The sequence below is a fragment of the Apodemus sylvaticus genome, chromosome 5 (genome assembly GCF_947179515.1).
Source record: "Apodemus sylvaticus chromosome 5, mApoSyl1.1, whole genome shotgun sequence".
NCBI classification, from domain to species: Eukaryota; Metazoa; Chordata; class Mammalia; order Rodentia; family Muridae; genus Apodemus; species Apodemus sylvaticus.
In genome coordinates this window covers 32,330,876-32,344,541 of record NC_067476.1, presented here as the reverse complement: position 1 = coordinate 32,344,541, position 13,666 = coordinate 32,330,876, and the positions used below count along the sequence as shown (strand labels likewise).

Here is a 13,666-nt window from a genome sequence, read left to right as displayed (position 1 = left end):
ATGCTTCATATATTAGAGGTTAACTACTGAGCCAAGAAACACAACTTAGTTATCAAGTGGTTAATTTTTTTTTCTGTGATCAAATGACGCTTTTCCCTTTTCAGCCAGCAGCGTTAGGGCCGAGCAGTTGTGTATCCTGAACGTCTTGTTCAAGAGCAAATCAACTGTGACTTCTGAGGAAACTGTACAGCTATTTCCTAGAAAGAGCATGCTAAATTTGTGTTTTGATTCCCTCCTGGTGTGCTGTATGCTTTAAAGGCAACAGTAGCCGGGCAGGCTGCAATGGGAGGAGCCCATTTTCACTGGAGTGGTTTCCAGCTAAAGAGCCAAAGTCTGGCTCGTTGTTCATTGTTTCTGTGTTCATCTGAGCCAGAATCTGTTTCAAATCCTTGTGGCCCATGGTTACCGTATAGTGGGTCTGCGGCAGTGTGTGAAGTATCTACTAAGCACTAGCTACGAGTCACTCAGAGAGCCACATGACGTTTTTACTAGCTTGTTCTGTTTTCCTCTTTCTAGGATATCAATAACAAGGGTGACAGCTGACATTTCTCTTGCTAAGAGGTCTGTCCTCAACAATCCCAGCAAGAGAGCAATAATTGAACGTTCAAATACCAGATCCAGCTTAGGTAAGATGTTTTCGTATGGGCATGCAATGTATGGGTGGGGAATATCTTGCCTTACTTGGGCATTGACCTGTCTGGAGAAGTGTTGAATATCTGTGTAGAAAGCCAGCCGGTGGATGAGACAGGGTCAGATTCCTGCAGCAGCTAGAACCCTTCATCCTCCCTCCCTCCCTCCCTCCCTCCCTCCCTCCCTCCCTCCCTCCCTCCCTCCCTCCCTCCTTCCCTCCCTCCCTCTTCCTCTTCCTCTCTTTTTTATCGGTCTCTGTCTCTCTCCCCTCCCTCCTTCTTTCTCCCATCTCTGTCTCTCTGTTTCTGTCTCTGTCCATCTGTCTCCCTCCCTCCCTCCTCCATCCTTCCCTCTTCCCCCCTCCCCCTCTCAGTTGTAGATAATTAGTGTGGTGGGAGCAAACCTTCTCACGCTTCTTCACTCCGCTGCTGCTGTGCCATGGGGAGCCACCTATTCCTTTTCCCCTAAACTTAACAAATAAGGTTTCTGTCGAGGGTGACACCCGGCTAAGATGGAAGGAAACAAGATGTTTAGAAAGGAAAGGTAATGATATTTTGGTGTGACCAACTGGTATACTCAGAAGAGTCACACCTTTCAGTAGAAATGGTGAATGGACATATGGAGGACTGAAACATTACTTTTCTGGGTACTTGTTGAAAAGCATCTTAAAAATCCTCCCATAAGGGAGAATAAAAAGCTTTCAATGAGTTGGGGTGTGCCTAGAAGTGAGGCACTTTGGGGAATGTTTCCCCAGTGGAGCCCATGGGGAAAAAAAAATAACAACAGTTTTGGGAGCTGAGTAAGGATATGAACATCTGTAATCCCAGCACCTGAAAAGTAGAGTCAAGAGGATTAGAAGTTCAAGGCCAGCCTAGACTTCATAAGACCTTGTCTCTAAAGCAAGCAAGCAAACAAGCAAGCAAGCAAACAAACAAACAAACAAAAACAGAGCCAACATGGGCACAAGGAACATCACTAGTTCCAAGGCAGCATCACTAGATGCTGAAGCACTCTAGTCTAGTGGTGAAGAGTACTCATTAGGGCCTTCAGCACCAGATTCTATGATTGTCCCGGTGCTGTTTAGCAGTAATGGTTCTGTGAAGGAGCTTCCTTTAGAACCCCTCTGAGAACATGCCTGACTGTTGGTTTTCTTGAAGAAGATGAGATACGGTAGATAAAGGTGCCTTTGCCTTCCTTATGCCTATAATTTGCTTATTATACTGTGTACATATATTTTCCAAGTACTGGGCTCACCCACTATGAAACGTGGCCTTCTCCTCATCTCCCCAAGCCCCACCCCTGCTTATGGCGCAGGGCCATTACCCAAGGTCTTTGAGTGCCGCAGCAGTGAATATGAACCAACTCTCCAGTTTTCTTGCTGGTGCAGAGAAAATAAAACCCCGGTGTTTCTGAGCTATTTGAGTGGAGACTCAGAGTGCCTTGTGGGTTCTGGTCCCAGGGCAATGCAGTTTGTATCGCTGCCATTTTGTTTCTTCTGAAAAAACCCAAACATTTTACATTGTTTTATAATAATATGTGAGGCTTGAAACTAAAGCGATGTCAGCTTGTTCTGCTGTAGTTCTGTCTAGAAGCTTCTTTAAAATGGTGGCAGATCAATTAAAGCACAGATGAGGACCTGCCTCAACATCCTTCTGCTGAAACAGACTGCAGTAAAAATCGGCTTTATTTTCCAAACGCCCTTCTTGAGAATAATATGTTTTTAAAATGTTCCTGACATGATAGAAAAAAATGGATATGTGTTCATTATTACTAACAAATGTAGACTATTATCTCAAAAGGCGAGGATTTTAATAGGCGATCCTTAAATAGATGTCCTAAAAGCTGGTCACTGGAGAATCAGCGTGGAACCTTTCAGGACATTAGTATTTGATAATGTGAAAGTGACATGTATTTTTTTCTACTTAAACTTATATTATAAAAGAAGATTATCTGCGTGTGTGTGTGTGTGTGTGTGTGTTACACTTATAGTAACTATGCCTTAGACAACTCCATTGGCTCTAAAGCCTAAATTCAGCTAGACTTGACAATCCCCTGGTTGTCTGCGGAAACTCACAACAATTAGCCAGGATACAAAAATGTGTATAACAGTCCCTTTCCATCCTTCGAATGTGTTCCCTAAATGTGGATCTTGTTAAATGTAGCCCGCAGATGGAATCGCCATAGCCATATAAATAATGTCACCATAGCCATATAAATAATGTCACCATAGCCATATAAATAATGTCACCATAGCCATATAAATAATGTCATGCTAGGCCCAGGATATAAAGCACACCGAGAGCTGGCTCAAGTTCTTCTACCAGTTGTTTTATTCTAAGCATAAGTTTCTCTTTAGAAAAGATTTTTTAAAAGAACAGACGTTATTTCATATACACCTTTAATCTCCCCACTTGGGAGCCAGAGGCAGGCAGATCTCTGAGAGTGAGAGACCAACCTAGTTGACATAACATGTTCCAGGCCAGCCAGGCCTGTATAATTAGACTATGTCTCAAAAAGAAAAACAGTAAGATTTTGTTAGACAAGTCTATGAAAGTCCAAAACAGTTTGTTCTACTGTATAGACAGACACACGCACATCTGAAACCTTACACTCTTTCTTTTCAATGTAAGTAATAATTACTGAGACTAACCGCTACCTGCCATTTTATTGTTTCCCCTTCTAGCGGAAGTACAGAGCGAAATTGAAAGAATTTTTGAGTTGGCAAGATCTTTGCAGTTGGTTGTTCTTGATGCAGACACCATCAATCACCCAGCCCAGCTGATAAAGACATCCTTAGCGCCCATCATTGTCCATGTGAAGGTCTCATCCCCAAAGGTAATCACTGTGTTCCTGACTACGGTCTAGAAGCTTCCCTCTTGAGGTTCCTCTCGGTCCTTTTAGTTTGGGGGCAGAAGAATGTCTCCAGAGTCTGTTAATGAGCATATTTTAAAATAGTACTCAAGTTCTAGGGATCTGAGGGTAGCTGAGAATAATACTACATCTCTTCAAGAAGTTCCTGCCTGCTCTCAGCATGATAAAATACAAACAGAGCTTAAGGAAGGAAAATGAAAAGTAGACTCTAGCTTTTCTGAGGCTGTATGTTCTGTCTTGGCCAATGCCATATTTAATATCAATTCTTAAATCACCTGTATTCTCTGCCCAGTTGAGAGAGGGAGTACATAATCCAGAGAGATGTTTTCTGTAAGGTGACAGGTGGCCATGTGAGCATCTCCTACAACAATACAACAGACCTTCTCAACCGTGTGTAGAGAGGCTCCTTGATGAACACAGCTCTTCCTCGGTTAAGCACAATTAGTCGTGATGCTGCCGAGTGACCAGGACAGAGAAGGATGGCCCAGATCCCACTCTTGATTTTGATGTCCTTTTATTTCTTACATTTTCTTAGGGTTTTTTTTTTTTTTTAAGTCTATGTGTGAACTTGTGCTGTCACAGCGTATATGTGGAAGTCAATTCTCTCCTTCACCATGTGGGCTCTGAGGATTGAACCCAGGTCATTATGCTTGGAAGCATCCACCGTTACCCACTGTTCCCACTTTTGCCTTTTAAACTGATGGCATTCTTAAAGTAAATATGAAATAGAGACCCACGGGAGGTGTTATCTTAATACTCAGCTGCTTTCCAAGGCCTCCCAGAATGAGTTTGGTTTGCTGAAAAGCGAATTCAATTCCTCACTCAAACAGTGGTCTCCTTTTGTGTTAGAGAAAAGCCTAGAGAAGCTGTGACTTGTCACCCTCCCCACATTCTCAGCCTCTTGGAGGGTACTGCTCCTCTGCAGTAAGCGTGGGAATCCCAGCCATGGTCAGGTGGTTCTGGAGAGTGGGTAGAACGGACCAGCTGAAAGTGTCCTTGTCCCTTCTCCAAGCATCCTCTGCAGTGAGGCTGTCATCCCAGCCCCACTGCACCACTGCTTCCTGTCTGGAAGTTCAGGGTCCGGCATTTGCGTGGACCCATGCACTAAGGTATCCCAGACCTTCCTGAAGGAGCACTGTTGAAGTGGAGAAAGCTCTGCTTCAACATAAACAAACAAACAAACAAACTGAAAGAGAGCATGTATGGCCAAATGTAGCTCTTGCTATGACCAAAGCCATACATTTAGTCAGCAATGTTTCGACACAAATGTTTTACTTAGTTTTTCAATCCTGAAATAGTTTGATCGATTTAAAATTAAATCAAATATTTCATTAATTATTGAAAAATATGACATATATAAATGACCCTGATAGCTGGCATGAAGATAATGAACTGAAGTATTACTAAACCAAATAATATCAAAGTATTGACTCAACATAGGAGGAACAGACCAGCTCTTTCCCTTTGACCGGAAGCTCTGAAATCTGCAAGAGACATAAACATCTAGGTGGGAAGTTAGGTTGTCATCAGGACCCCCACAGGGAGCTAGGGCAGGGTGGCTATGTCCAGCCCACTCTAGGTCAGCAGGGCATCAGCACAGAGATTCTAGCCGGTGATTTCTCACCTTTTTTTTTTTTACTAATCCTCAGGGTTACATAAACTGGAAAAAAAATCTAAGCCCAGTGTATTTGGTTTTCTTTTAACTCATTGACAATCCCTCGGGTTCCTGTCATCTTGTCAGGTTTTGCAGCGGCTGATTAAGTCCAGAGGAAAGTCCCAAAGTAAACACTTGAACGTTCAACTGGTGGCAGCCGATAAACTGGCCCAGTGCCCTCCTGTAAGTAAATTCTTTTTTCTCTTAATCATTGGTGACCATTTATAAGAGGGAGGGTTTTCTTTTAATATTACATCGTGGCTTTTATTCTTCAGAGGGGATGGTGGTGGTGGTGGTGGTGGTGGTGACGAGTGGTTTTTTGCAGTGAGCTTCTGGTGTTACTTACATTGGATGGGCTCAGGCTTCCCGGGCAGGATAGTGTCTGCTTTGTCCTGAGAACTGAACTCTGAACTTCGAGTCTGAAACCCACTCTCTTTCCTACTTCCCTGATTACCTTTCAAGCACCCAGGCACCACATCCAGTCATGTGTGCACTTGTAAGAAAAAAGCAAAATAAAGTACGCCAGTCCACCTTTCCTTTAGCTTCCCTGCTAGAAGATTCTGGTGGGCATGAAAGAGTGGAAAGTTAAAGGTCAAAGCTGGATTGCAACTAGAGAGTCTCTGTGTTGCTAACAGATAAAGGGATAAGTGTTGAGGAGTGAAACCCTATATATGCTGCCTAGTGTCATTGCTAGAAAACACCCGTGGGATTGGAAGGCACACAGTGGTGGGCCAGGCTGGGTGGGGAAAGGTGACTTGTCATAGGCATTCAGAGGTCAGCCATGTCTGTCCCTGCTCAGTAGACTAATGGTTTCTGTGCCTAGGTTTCCATAAAAGAAATAACCATTGTCTTGCTTAGTTCACTAGATTTTTTTTTTAAAAAAAATTTATATAAGGGTCATTTATGCTCTGTGACAGTAGAGACTCTTAATTCTAGCACGTGGAGAGGTGACACAACAAGGTCATTCAAAGCACACACAAACCATATAAACCTGAGCAAGATGCCTGTTGCACAGGATTGGGGTAAAAATTCATGCATGTGAGAGAAAGTTCTTAGAACAGTGCCTCAGGTATGCCCCGTGCTGTGCCATACCTGGTCTGTCAGACTCTGAGGATGCTCCTCTCAGGTTCAAGGTTGAACCATACTTCCCTGTCACAGTGGGCTCATAATGAATGTGTGGTGAAGGACTGAAGAATGAATGAAAGGTTGTACAGACAGGAAAAACAAGCACAACAATGCATCCTTTCATTAGATATGTAACATGGGCCGGGCAGCTTGCTGGATGATTTCCACTGTTTATCTATGAACGAGTGAAATAGATAAGTCTAAGTCCCGCTTATCTATCGCTGAGGCAACTTAAACCAGAGTTGATCTGTGAGTTTGTTGAGATCACAGAGCAAATTAAGATTAGGAGTGGATCTGGCTTCTAAGCAGTTTCTTCTTCCCCGCCACCACCTACCTTCCTCACAATACAGTTATCAGGTTACCCACCCTGCAGATAGATCCGGGAATCCAAGTTGAGTACCACACAGCCTACTAAAGATGTCACTTACAGAGTGGAATGTCTGGTTAAAACTCTGAAAAACTATAAAAGAATGTGTCATCCAGCCCTTGGCCCTGTAATGTTTCACAGTTGTAGAGAAATAATCTTTACTGAAGATTATTTCTTCAGTATTATTTTAGCAAAATAATCTTTCCAGGTACTAAAAGCCAGGAACTGTGCTTTTCAGTCCACTCTTTGGGACAATCTGAGGATAGTAGTTGTAATAGTTTGGTATTCTAGAAAGCAGCCACTAAAAATGGAAATGGAATTACAAGAGATTTATTAGAGAAAATATCTTTTCTTCTCATGTCAGTTTATTAACACTCAGTCAAAATGATTATAGAGAAAATAATGTATGACTTACTACAATCGAGGTTTTCAAGGTGCTGAGGACACTACTGAAGTTTTTAGCGTGAAATCCTGGGCTTCAGTCACCCTAACAAGCAAGGTCCCACCACCTGTCCTCAATGTGCCAACTATAAAAACAAGTAATGAAAAGCAGAGGGAAAGAAATATGACCACCCTGGGGAGAAGGACAAAGAGACCATGTGGTTCCCTGTGAAGTCCTCCTTCAGGATGCTGGCATGAAATTTAGGCTTAATTAAGGGGCAAGAATTTCTGGTCCTGGTGTGGTCCAGCTCATCATTAACACAGCACGTCTCCATCTGTCATCAGTGGAAAACCTCTTCTTCCCCTGACACCATAGCTTCAGCCTTCCTATGCAACACCAAAAGGTTCCTGAGTAAATTCTAATCTCTTGGGGTTCATTGTTTCAGTAGTCTGATAGCCCAAGAGAAGTTCTCAAGTGGCTTTTAGAATGTCTTCCCCCATGCCAGGATGATTACAAGGGAACATTTACTGTGGTGTATCTGCATAGTGTGCTGCCTCTGAGATATATGGGACCAAAATTAGACACGTTCACATACTTACATGTAAGCAACATTGTGGGTTTGTCTCCAGGTCTGCAATCTCTACCTGTCAGAGTACTGGGAGGAACGCCCTTCTCTATCACTACATTAGGAAGACAGACACATTCTTGTTCTAAATAGTTGGTCAGAAAGCCTAGTATTTTCAATAAACAGCCAGAGTACTTAAGGTAACCGTGTACTTAACATTTTCTAAGCGTGTGATATTGTGTGCATAGCATTTGTCATTCTGGGAAAGAATCGTGTGTTCTGCTTTGGCCCACATGAAGAAGTGTTCAGATTACAAAAGCCAAGAGCAACTTAAAAATGTGTCTGCGTTTGTCCCTTTACTTCAAGACCATAGCTGTCACAGTCTCCCAGAGACTGGCGGTCACTGGGACATTCTAGTTCCTTTGGAAGGATCTGTGGCTTGCTTGCTAACTTGGCTTCTGTGTTTCCCGATCTGCTGAGTCAGCCGTCTCCAGGAGCAGGCTCTCACTCTGCAGTGATATCACAGAACGAAGGTTCTGGAAAGGGACCTCTAAGGCCACTGAAGGAAAAAAGTGACTTTCTGTAGCTAGAAGGCTTAGACTGGTTCAGTATGTACCATACTATTGGATGGTGTCAGATGAAATGAGGAAAAGAACACTTTTTTTGTCTTAAAAAAGATATTTAAGAAAATGCTAATGTAAACACTGGTCATCAGGTTTCTTTGTCGAGAAGCCCAGTTTTGCTAACATGCTCTCTGTATCTCCACCAGGATAGAGGATACCTTGTTTGTCTCGGTAATGTGTCTGCAGGTCTTTTTTCCACAGAAAAGCCTGTAGGTTTAATGTTTCATGGAACACTTAAAGGGAAATACAGTTCTCTTCCAGTCTTCTCATTTTACAAGTGAGGAAACTGAGACCAAGAAGAGGTAAACTGGCTTCCCAAAAGCTAGATGCCTTAGGGAATGGCAGTGTCTTAATCCAGGGAGACTCTAGATCAGTGGTTCTCAACCTGAGGGTCACGATCACATTGGGAGCTGCATATCAAATATCCTGCATATCAGATATTTACATTACAATTCATAACAGTAGCAAAATTGCAGCTATGAAATAGCAGCTACATGATTTATGGTTGGGAGTCACTACAACATGAGGAACTGTATTAAAGTCCCTTCCCCTCGCCTATCCTACCTGATAGGCCGGCAACGCTTGCAGTACTCACTCTGGGCCAAAGTGTGATGCTGGTGGGCTGGGACACCAGGGGAAATTAATGCCCCTAAAACATGCAATAGAGCCCCAGCTATTCTTCAGGGCCTGATCTGAGCCAGGGGTGAAGGAGGAATGCAGGATCGGAAACCCTCTGACTTTATCTCAATAGGGCAGCAGCATCTCTGTGCACTTCGCTCCTGTAGAATGTTGTCCAGAGAATTCCCAGCCCTACCTAGCCTGGAGTCAGGAGACAGCAAGAGTAAGGGCTGAAGGCGTGGGGCCCAGGGTTCCAGTAGACTTTTGGCCCTGGCCCTGGCTTGCTTTCCCAACAGCTTTGGCCTCCCTGCTCCTCCTGTGCACTCCACTGCTGTCACTACAGACACTCCACTTCCCACCTTGCATTCTGCAGAGTCTCCAGGCCTGTTGCTATAGTGCCCACCTAAATGTCAATAAACAGCCGATGAAGCAAAACAAACAAAGATACAAACAAAAACCCAAAGGGTCACAGCATTAGGAAGGTTGAGAACCAATACTCTAGATGGTAAATAGCAATAGGTTAGTTACTACATAGAGTTTCTGTTGCTGTGATAAAACACTATGAATGAAAGCAACTTGAAAGGAAAGGGTTTGTTTCATCTTAAAGCTTAGTCCATTACCTAGGGAAGTCTAGGTAGGAACTCAAGTCAAAAACCTGGGAGAGTAAACTGAAGCTGAAGCTATAGAAGAACTCTGCTTAATGGATTGATTGGTCCTTGCGGTTTTCTCAGCCTGCTTCTTAGAGCACCCAGGACCACCAGGGGTGGAGTTGCCCACAGAGATGGGCCCTCCCACACCCATCATCAACATAGAAAACTTTTGGAGGCATTTTCTCAATTGAGGCTCCTCTCCTCACATGACTCTAGTTGTGTCAAGGGGACATAGTAGCCAGCACACAGCATAGACTCCACAAGAGAGAACGCCGGGCTTCATTGGTAAGTGTTTTGCTAGGAGAAGAGTCAAAAGACATTTTAGTAAAGGGCCAGATAGTAAATAATGTAGGTTTATGGAGCCAAGTGGTATTCTCTCCAAAACTATTCAACTTGGCCTTTGAGTAGCAATAAACAATGGACATGTGTACTGGCTGGTTTTGTGTGTCAACTTGACACAGGCTGGAATTATCACAGAGAAAGGAGTTTCAGTTGAGGAAGTGCTTCCATGAGATCCAGCTGTGGGACATTTTTTTTCAATTAGTGATCAAGTGGAGAGGACCCTTTGTGGGTGGTACCATCTCTGGGCTGATAGTCTTGGGTTCTATAAGAGAGCAGGCTGAGCAAGCCAGGGGAAGCAAGCCAGTAAGAAACATCCCTCCATGGCCTCTGCATCAGCTCCTGCTTCCTGACCTGCTTGAGTTCCAGTCCTGACTTCCTTTGGTGATGAACAGCAATGTGGAAGTATAAGCTGAATAAACCCTTTCCTCCCCAACTTGCTTCTTGGTCATGATGTTTGTACAGGAATAGAAACCCTGACTAAGACAGCATGTAAGTTATGGGAATGAGTAGACACCATTCAAACTTTGTAGAAGCAAGAGGCAGGACCTGTGTAGCTGAAAGAAATTGCCATTCTTCTTCTAGGACAAACTTTGTCATCTATTACTGCAAAATAAATAATCCTAAAAGTGGAGATTTCAAACAGGGGCTGGTGGATAGCAATCAGCTGATGGCTGACTGATCTCTCGGCAGGAGTAAGGAGGAGGGATTCAACCTGTTCTTCCTTTCCACTTGGTTCAGAGCCTTTGTCATGAACCCCCTTTCTGCAGGGCTATGGGCTTCTCCTCGATCAAATACCATAGTCTCCTCAGGAAAAGTCTTAGGTCCCACCCCAGCATCTCCTCTGGCATTTAGCTGATCAGAGTGATCACAGAGGCCTCTCAGGTCCAAGGAGAGAGGGCATATTGTTCCATCTCGGTGCAGAGAGGACCAAGGAATTTGTGTTCATGTAAAAAAAAATGCTCTAGAAAGAAAAAAGTTAGCACCTAGTGAAGAGGCAAACAGGAAAGTGTCCCCAGGCATTGGGATGGAAGAGAACTTGTGGACTCTTTGTTGTGTGGTCAGCCAGATTGTGTATTATGATAGAACACATAATTGACATAAACCTAACAAAACCACCGAGTGCCTTGTCTATAGATAACAACACTGCCAGATGTTGTTATAGTCTTTGAGGAATGCGAATGGACAATGCAGAGAGACATGGGGGCGGGCATGTTGACATTCTCACCTTTGTGTCAGCACTTTAGTGTCTTAAAGAGTTTCTGCCAGAGTCCGCCACTATTACATAGCTTTACTCTATCTCCACAAGACGGCCGAGATCCTTAAACAACAACAGATCTCTAAATGCGGACTCTGGTTTACCGTTAGTGAGTTGAGTACCCGAGACCTTGGAGACAAAAATAATGTAATTTTGACGTGAAGGTCACATTTATTGGCTGCTTGTTGTATAATTCATATTAGGATTGAGCCATCCACCCATGCTAATTTATAGAAACATATGTGTTCTTTCACTCTATTTATAGATTTTTTAATTGTCTTCGTCGGGGTATTAGCATCTTTTCCTTTTCAGAGAAAAGGCCAAGCTCAACTTGTCCCAGCAATGTGGTAATAAGAGTTGCATAATGCTTGGCAAGAAAAGCAGATAGACAATTGGATGATAAGTGAAATATAATCCTTTAATCCCACTTAGTTACAGGCTGGCTTGTATTACCAAACGCTGACCCGGTGGCTCTTTGTGCTGCTAATGGCTTTTTGTCTGTATAAAATGACATTGACCATTTTTTCTATAAGAGGTGAGTTCATCTTCTCAGCAGAGGCTTGCTCGTAAACCTCTAACATCTTGAGGACCAGAAAGGCTCTCTTCTAATCTACTTTATTTCCCATTGATAAATGGACTCCGAGTCATTCTACCACGCAGGCAAGCGCTGAGGGGGATCTTCCACTGCCCTGTTCCAGCAATATTTAAATTATTGAGAATCGTACAGATTCACTCTTCTACTTGACATATTCTCTCCAGTGCTGCATTCGTTCAGATGAGACCCTGGATGCTTGCTGTTTAAATTTTCATACTGCTTTTTAAAAGCAGAGTAATTGGCACTACACCTTCTCTTCACAAAACAAGGCCTCTCAGGATTGGATTTCATTCTACACATCTCTAGAAATGTCAAGCAACCAACCTCGGTGTAGTATGGTGGAAATGGACCCTTCCCACCAGGGCTGTGATATAACACACATAACTGACATAAACTTAACAGACCCACCGAGGGCCTTTTCCATGGACACCACTGTCCTGTGATATTGTTGTAGTCTTTGTGGAGTAAGACTGAACAGCACAGAGAGACAGGGAGGAAAACATATTGAGATTCAAAATCAGTGTTCCTATATTCTCACCTTTGTGTCAGCACCATAACTGTGGCAAGAACTGATTTTCTTTTTCTTTAGTGCCTTAAAAAAGAGCTTCCGTCAGAGCCTGCCACTATTACGTGGCTTTACTGTATCTCCACAAAACGCCCGAGATCCTTAAACAACAACAGATATCTAAATGCAGACTCTGGTTTCCAGTTAGTGAGTTGAGTACTCAAGATCCCAGAGATTTCGATAATGCAAATAGTGTAATTTTGATGTGAAGGTAACATTTATTGGCTGCTTGTTGTGTAATTAATATTAATATTAATTAATATTAGGGTTGAGTCATCCAGCCATGCTAACTTACTGAATAGCATATACTGGTCATTCTTCTTAAATGGTGACACCTTAGAGGCCTCTCTCTATTATAATAGTAAAGAAATGGAGGTGTATGGATCCCTCCTAGAAATAGGAAAGATGACACCATGATGCTGTATCTATGCACAACAAATAATGAAAGCAAGGTATAAGTCACGGAGTTTGCACACATATGGTCTCCTCTCTAGCTAAAACTCAGGCATGAACCATCTTTGTGAGGAGTAAAACTAGGGGCTGGAGAGATAGTTTATCAGTTAAGAGCACTGGCCCCTCTTCTAGTGGACCTTGGTTTTGACTCCCAGCACCTACACGGCATCTTATAACCCTGCTAATATAATTCCAGTTCCAGGAAATCCAGGCCTTCTTCTGACCTCCTTGGGCACCAAGTATTCATGTAGTGCACAGACATATATGCAGGCAAATACATTCATGTGCATGCCGTAATAAGACAAATTTAATTTAAATTAAAGGGAGATAAAGCTAACAGCAGCACAATTGGCTTCTAAGGTTTTTAAGCTTTGTGTTAGAAATATCTAAGTTACGACTTCCTACATAAACACGGTGGATGGGATACATGAGCAGTTTGTATTTTGTAGGCATTAAGGAAAACCTACCAGTCATTTTCTGTATGTTCTCCCTCCCAAAAGAATACAAACAAATGGCATTTACTCCATTCCTGAACACTAGTGATTGTTTTGTAAAAAACCAGAGGGACCGGTCCAGTTTGCCCCTTGTCTGGGTTAGAGGCACTCAATCCTCAATCTGCAATGAAACTGCTTAACACGGGAGGTGGGGTACTTCGGACTTTTTGAACCATCGAAACCCTTCACACTTTCTTACCTCTTTTGAGCCTTGCTCTTCTCCCAGCTCTGAGTTTGTTTATGGCAGACCTGTTTCTAGCAGCTAGAATTCGCAGTGCTTTTGTACTCTGTGTTTCTGTGGATGCTCGTCGAGACAACAGGTCTCCCGCCTGCTCCTGCTCACTTGCTGTTCATTTTCTTTAGCGGCCTCGTGGGTCCAACATGCCTCACCTGCAGAAAGGGCTGCATCTTAGGATGCCAGAGGTGTTCTGCATGGCAGCTCCCTGGACCACGCCCTCTGCCTTTTCCCCCTGGGCG

General features: G+C 43.3%; 1 protein-coding gene across 3 annotated transcripts in view; it reads left to right on the top strand.

Annotated features, from left to right (window-relative positions):
- Positions 1 to 13,666, top strand: part of Cacnb4 (calcium voltage-gated channel auxiliary subunit beta 4) — a 251,703-nt gene that overhangs the window by 228,511 nt on the left and 9,526 nt on the right. For all 3 annotated transcript variants that reach the window (XM_052182477.1, XM_052182479.1, XM_052182480.1), the window contains 3 exons: positions 517 to 626; positions 3,314 to 3,465; positions 5,243 to 5,338. In XM_052182477.1, coding sequence (XP_052038437.1) covers positions 517 to 626; positions 3,314 to 3,465; positions 5,243 to 5,338 — 358 coding nt within the window. The remainder of the gene's footprint in view (positions 1 to 516; positions 627 to 3,313; positions 3,466 to 5,242; positions 5,339 to 13,666) is intronic.